Genomic DNA, 7,274 nt, shown 5'->3' on the forward strand with positions numbered 1-7,274 from the left:
TTTGTCCGGAAGCGCAGGGGGGGGACGCGGGAGGGGGGGGCGGGGGGGGGGGGGGTCTGCTCTATTTACCTTGTGGGAATCTATATATTTATCTGTTAGGAGTGTTTGCTGATTTCACAACTTTCTTTTTCTTTTTTTTTTATCTCTCCCCCACCAGGAATCATTAACCAGTGGCAGCAGGAATCCAAGGATAAAGTGATTTCCCTATTGTTAACCCACCTGCCTTTACTGAAACCGGGAAACATCGAAGCAAAAGTAGAATACATGAAACTGTTGCCTAAAATCCTGGCTCACTCCATTGAACACAACCAACACATAGAAGAGAGCCGGCAGCTGTTGTCCTACGCTTTGATACACCCAGCCACGTCCTTGGAAGACCGGGGGGCTCTCGCCATGTGGCTGAATCACTTGGAGGATCGCACGTCAGGGAGCTTCGGCAGCCAACACAGAGGCCGGTCTGATTCAGTGGATTATGGACAGACGCACTACTATCACCAAAGACAGAACTCGGACGATAAGCTCAATGGGTGGCAAAACTCACGCGATTCTGGGATCAGTGTTAGCGCTTCCAGCTGGCAGGACAAGAATCTAGGCTGTGAGAATGGCCATTTGCCCCTGTACTCTTCTTCTTCTGTCCCCACGACCATCAATACCATCGGCACTAGCACAAGCACAAGTAAGTACCGTCGGCATGAAAGCTGGCGAGAGCCGCTTCGGGCAGTTGAACTTCCCCTGCTGCCCTTGGAGCATTAGAAAAGGGGTCGGTTTCGAGTTGGCCATAGCCATTTTTTGGACCCGCTTGTCCAAAATAGTCTGTCTGGCTGTTTCATTTGGAGAGAGGGAGGTTGTTTGTTGTTTTTTCTTTTTTTTTCTTTTTTTCTTTGCATTTTGTACCATTTTGAACCTGCTTGAAGCAAAGAGTGAGGAGTTAAGAGGAGGTAAGAGCAAAACTGCGTGTTATCCTAGCAGCCACTTCCATTCCACCCACTCTAGATTTGGGAAGAGTTTTCCCCAAGTCCTGGAGCGATTTAGGAGCCCAAGTTTCATTTTCAAACACAACCGGGGACTTTGCGGTGTAAGTTGTACAGGAAGTAAAAGAGAATTAGGCTCCCAAGCAGCTAACACAGGACGGAGCTCTGAAATGTTTCAAGCACTTACCAAAGTGCCCCTTGTTACCACTTGTGTGTGGAGAGGTGACCCCTGCCATCACCTGTGCCTTTTTACCTGGCAGTGTGCAACCTCCCTTACTTGTAGCAGCATAGGCCTCTGCAGTCTTTTCCCATATGCGGAGCTCGTGGTCAGGACCTACACGTGCTAGGGGACTAGGTCTGACCCCAAAACCAGGTGCTCCAGGGCCATGTGGCTGCATGTGTAACTAGAGAGTCCCTTGGCCTCTGTGTGGAGGCTTAGTACAGCTGCTTTTTAAAGCAAACCTTTCTGCCTGCTCAGCATCCCAGGTGGAGCATGAGGGGGGCATCACCTCCACCTGCGGGGATCCTGCCGCATTGCTGGCCCTGGCTCACGGCACGGGAGGATGTTGCAGTGGTTGTTCAGGCTACAAGGAGGCGCCAGGGGTCTGTGGACAGGATAGACGGGGTCTTAGGGAGACTGGCCCGTGCTTTAGGAATGTCCCTCCCTCCCTCCTCTCTGTTTTAATATAATCTGCCCTCGCCTCCCAGCCTCCCACTTTGACCCCCCAGTGCTCCCCTTCCTACCCTCAGCCTTCTCTACCTCCCCATGCCATGCTCTTGTCTCCTGGCACTGACAGACCTCATTTCCCATGGGCATCCCTTTTCCTGCGTGCCAACCTCCCTGCCCGTCTGCAGATGGGGAAAACGCCAACACCCCCCCCCCCAATTAAACACCCAAGACGAAGAGACAGCATCCCAGGGAAGAAGACGCGCATGCGTCTCTCAACCCAGTAAATGTCCGCGCATGAGTCTCTCAACCCAGTAAATGTCTTTACCTGGTAAAGACATTTATATGCCAGTCAACCTGTGGACAGCCACGATTAAAAGACGCAAGTGCAATCAAGCGGCAATTTCGGGGCTCTCCTCAGCAGCACGGAGAACTTCAGACCCACAAGCGTTATCGCTAGCTCCCGTTCTCGCATGCGTTCCCTTCACTTTCTCAGGTATCCGGGTTGTAGCCATGTTGGTCTAGAGGCAAAAGGAATCAGGACTTGTAGCAGAGATGGGATCTTGGATTAGACCAACTAGATTTTTGCACAATAAAAAAGATTCCTTAAATTAAAGAATTTTTGTTGCAAACATCTAGTTGGTCAAATAAAAGGTATCACCTCTACCATGAGTCCTGATTCCTTTTCCCTGCTCTTTGGGATCTGGGACCTACTGGCTGTAGCAGCCTGGTCTGTGCGGGAGCGCTGTCTCCTGCTCTCTCCTCCTGCCCAGATTCATGGCAGAGGGAGCCAACTTCAAGAGCTCTGGGTGTTGCTAATCAGGACTCATAGTAGAGATGATATCTTTTATTAGACCAACAGGGTTTTTTGCAACAAAACATCTTTAATTGGGTGTTGATAGACACTGAGATTTCCTCCCTCTGTTTCCCCCTGGGGGCATCATCGCTTCAGGCAGGAAGGCAGTGATGTGGTGCCAAACACCTGCTCTGTGAGAAATTCAACCAGACCCTGCACCATAGAGTCCCCCCCAGAGCGTCATTCGGGTTAAGCCTTGCCATGAAGAGGAACGATGGGCTGTGATGAACATAGCCATAGGTAGGACTCAGCTGCAGGCCTAGGGCTCCCTGGGTGAATAAAGACCATGGCTTAGCAGGGCCACGCAAACTTTTGTTGGTCCCGACTGTGACTGTGACTGCAGCTCCTCTCTCAGCGAAGCACGCAAACCAGCTACCGTGAAATAGGTGATGGCATCTCTGGACTGACTGAGCGAATGCAAGCCGTGCCCCTTCCAGGGACCCATAGAGTAGCACCAGGGCAGCTAGCTCATCAGCGAGGATGGGGAGGGCCCTCTTCCAATTTATGATGCACCAAGTTTGAAAGAAGCCATCTCAAGAGTTCAGCTTGGACACGTCCCTATCCAGAGTGAGATGAGCCTGATGCAGGGGTGTAAAGGGGGCCAAGAGCCTTCCACCACCAGCTCTGCTTATTCCCGCCTGGGTCCAGGCCATGCTAAAAGGGGCTGGGAGGGCATGGGACCATGGCACTGCTCCCTTCCTTCCCTGCATTGCCCTGCCTGCTCTCCTTTCACAGAGCACAGCCCTGTTTTCCTATGATTTGGTGGGGTCTGAGCCATGATTTCTGCAGGTCTGGCACTGATCTCGCAATAGGCACGTGTGCAAGAGGCTGGTCTGGGCAGAAAAGAGGGGACACCCCCAGCTGCCAGGTAAGCTTAGAGCCATGGAGGAGCCAAAGAGTTCCCTATGGGAGCCCTTTCTGGGCAGAGAGACCAGTGGACTCGGATCATTTCGCTTTGGGAAAACTGGTTGCACTGAAATTCTTGCAAAGAGTTCTGAGACGGGAGTGACACTGGGTGTTTACCAAAGGGAAAACAGGCCCGAATAAGGCTTGCCCAGCCCAGGAGAAAAAACAGCTGCTGATAAGCCAGTTACAACACCCTGCCTGTGGTGGGTTAATCATTGCAGCGCTGCACGGTTTGAGGGTCTAATGACCATGCCCTGTTTTCAGGGGAAGAAAAAAAATCACAAAGTTGCATTAAATTCTTTGGCGCCACAAGAAGCCTGTTCGAGGGAATTTGTACAACACCGCACATGGGGGTGAGGGGAAGGGGGGAGCCTTAAGTGGGTAGCAATGAGTAAGTCAGCAATCTGCTAGAAGGATTGCCGCCTTTCCTGATTTGCTGAGAGCAAAGGAAAGCCCCCACTTCCAAAGGCTGTGCCGGATGGTTTTGCAGGAGTGTAAAGCCATGGGCAGAGCAGAGAAGCAGCCGTCCTTGCTGGATTGGATGCAGCGGATGCCTCAGCCCACAACTTTCATGGGGCAGCCTCTTCGCTTCATCTCTCTTCCCCTGATCCCCACTGCTTGCTGGGCTTCTGCTTCTCACTCTCCTTCCCACCGGTGTTGCCGGCTCCCCGTCGCAGCACTGCTCCGTCACAGAAGTTTCCTGCACAAACACTCCTGGCCTAAGCGAGCTGCTTCCTGGCACTGTACAATGACTGCTTTCTGTGCTGCCAGCCCATCAAACAGCTCAGGTTCTGCCGAGAGATTTATGGGGTCCATATCCGTGAACCCATTTCCTGGAGATTTGTGCCAGGGGAAACACACAAATCCATAAAGCCAAGGGGCTTTGTGGCGCGCTATGCGGCTGCCTATACACGTGGTAGTTGGTGTTCTAGTTAGAACTCGATTAATCGAGTCTGCTCCACGTGCTCATTAAAACGCTCCAGTGTGACCTCGTTGTCATGTGTATAAGCTCCCATGGGTTTAACAGTGACCACTGGGGCCCTTTATCTAAACCTTGCCAAATGAGGTTTAGATAAAGCATCCCAGAGCCATTTTTAAACCCGCTTAATACATATGACAGTGAGCAATTTTAATTAGAGCCACTCTCCAGGAACCGCTCTAATTAAAACGCCCTCACCCCCAAGCACAGAGGCGTCCCATGTGCCTTCAGCCCAGCCGTGAAGCTGTGTAGGTCCGTGAAAGACAAGCAAGTGTTTTGCTGAGTGAAGCAGAGATTTAGCTGTGGCCTAAAAGTTGTCCCTGCCATTTGTTTCTATAACGGCGTGTGCCACTGTGGGAGGCACACCGTGGTCTGTGCAGGGAACCAGTGAGAGCGGCAGTGGCTGCAAGTCACTTCCCGCAAGTTTTCCCTTGGCGCAAAGCGCCGAGATGCAGCACGAGAATCGCAGCCTCGTAGGATGCTGCCGAGACCCTGCTAACGTGTCCTGATGGCAACGTGCCTGCAGGTTGGCGGAGCACAGCTGGAGCCAGCCCCAGCCGCGCCGCGTGTGCCGCTTCGTGAGCTTCCCTAACACAATATTGACTTGGCCATGGCGCGCAAGCCATCCACAAACACATGCTAAAAAAACGAGCACAGCTCGTCAGCCTTTGTCCAGCCTCTCGGTCCAATCAATGCGTCCATTAATTTGCCATTCCAAAGCAAAGCCCGCAGACTGTTAGCATGTGTCCGGTTTAAAGAAAATATCAAGTCCCCTGCCGACTTGGAGCAGCCCCTGTCTGCCCAGCGGTCTGGCGCATCCGCGGGCTCCAGGGTACGCACGGCAGCGTGCCTCTCTACAAAGGCGCTGCTTGTTTCCTCCGGCAGGCCTGGAGAAAGTCCTTCCCACACAAGAGGAGCACAGTGATCTTGCTCTAGGGAGACTCTGTCTGGAGCCGGGGCGTGTTTGGATGCGACGCTGTTACGGTTCGGGTTTTCCAGGTGTGTCGCAGTTCACTCGAGAGTGCACTTGACGGGATAGTGCAGCCTTGTTGGCTTGCTTGGGTTTTGGCCGGGACCCCGACTGCCGCAGGAGCGTTGTCAAGAGTCAATGGAGTTTAGCAGCAGCTCCGGCCCAGGCTTTTGCTAGTTTTGTGCTAGAGCTGCTGCTTCCTGCGAGCAGAACGGTGGCTCTGGAGGACTAACATGTCCCTTGTTGCTCGGTCTAATACCTGTGGACCACAATCCATCTCGAGCAGTGAAAATCTGAACTAGCTCTAATAGAGTCACTCTGGATTCACACCAGTGTATGTGATGGGAGGCTCGGACCCCAAGTTAACAGCCAGTTGCAGCCGTCTGTCTGGGGGACAGTCTGAATTCAGTGCCACGGAGAGGAGGTGAAAGAGGTTTTTCTCCGTCCTTCAGTCACAATGTCCCGTTTGTAGGTGTACCTGCTTCTGCGGAGGGAGAACAGAAGTGGGCACGGGGCAGAGCTTGCGGGAAGGGAGGGAACAAAGGGCCTTTGACTCCGCAGGCAAGTCAGAAGATAATTGCAAGCCAGCTGGATTAGGAAAACACGGTTGCATTGGTAGTATAGACGGGGCCTGAAGATAAAGAGCCCAAATGAAAGAAGGGAAATCAAGTTTCCTTCTGTGGCAGGGGCGAGGGCGGGGAAAGCCGCCTTTTTCAGGCCTGAACCTTCCTGCGTCGGCTTGCACAAAGACAGACATTTGCCCTCTCGTTGTGTCTATCTGCACAAACACCATTCCCCTGAGGGTTGTTACTGCCTCATCACGTATGCCACTAGGCAGCCAGCAAAGGCATGAGCACAGTCTTTTAAAAACTCAATTGAATAAACCCAGCGCAAAGCCCTCGGTTCTCGTGTCGAGGCATATGACAGAGAGGAAAGAAATGAAAGCTCCAGACCAACAGCTGATTGCATTTGGGCACTGGCTTCTTTATTTTTTTTGCCTATGTAATTGGTTCCACCTGCAGATGATCTTGTTGCATATGGGGTTTCATCTGTCAAACTGAAACACAGGGCAGCTTCCCTCCATGCTCCTTCACGGGGAAGAAGCGAGTTTGCTCTCTACCTTTAGGAGAAAGGATGGTCTTGTATGAGCATACCCAGCATCTAAGGGACATAAGTCTGCTCCTAGCCTACCTGCCCCTTTCCCCCCATTTGTTAAGCAAGTCTCCTGGTGCCCTCTGCCCTCCATATGTGAAGCGGGGATAATAAGACTTCCTTTGCCTCTTCATGTTGAAATTTCTAACTCACTGTGGATAGCCTAATCCTTACTCCCATTGACGTCAGCCGTGAACCTCCCCGGCCTCAGAGGCAGGGGCTGTCTTGCCACATGCGTGCAGTCCCTAGCAGGACAGACTTCAACGTTTTGCCATAATGTACGTGTTATCGTTCTCCCTGATGCTAATTAAATTAAACACCGAATAACACCAGCCTCGCTTGCAGTGGGTAGAGCCTTCCTGTACACGAAGCTGCATCGATTTATTATGGCCGGCATCAGCATAGGGACAAAGAACTTTTACTGCAGCCTGGCCGAGGATGTGACCGCTGCACCGAGTAAGTTCCCCAAACTGCAGCCTCCCCCACAAAGGGCACCCGAAGGTTTGCATAGCCTGTGCATGAGTCCTGTGTCCAGTTTTGGGCCCCCCCCCACTACAGAAAGGATGTGGGCAAATTGGAGAAAGTCCAGCAGAGGGCAATGGAAATGGTTCAGAGGCTGGGGGCACAATTTGTGAGGAGAGGCTGAGGGAACTGGGCTGATTTAGCCTGCAAAAGAGAAGACGGAGGGGGGTTTGATAGCAGCCTTCACCTCTCTGCAGGGGGGTTGTAAAGAGGATGGAGCTGGATTGCTCTCAGTGGGGGCAGATGACAGG

The 7,274-nt window shown here is 52.4% G+C and overlaps 1 protein-coding gene across 1 annotated transcript in view; it reads left to right on the top strand.

The window, feature by feature from the left end:
* Positions 1–127: 127 nt before the first annotated feature.
* The window catches only part of LOC109298311 (protein Smaug homolog 1), a 31,592-nt gene continuing 24,445 nt past the window's right edge, over positions 128–7,274 (top strand). Inside the window, exon 1 of the mRNA XM_019518341.1 lies at positions 128–676. Coding sequence (XP_019373886.1) covers positions 265–676 — 412 coding nt within the window. The 5' untranslated portion in view covers positions 128–264. The remainder of the gene's footprint in view (positions 677–7,274) is intronic.

Source organism: Gavialis gangeticus, unplaced genomic scaffold (assembly GCF_001723915.1).
Source record: "Gavialis gangeticus isolate Ggan-Ray unplaced genomic scaffold, GavGan_comp1, whole genome shotgun sequence".
In the NCBI taxonomy this organism is placed as follows: Eukaryota; Metazoa; Chordata; order Crocodylia; family Gavialidae; genus Gavialis; species Gavialis gangeticus.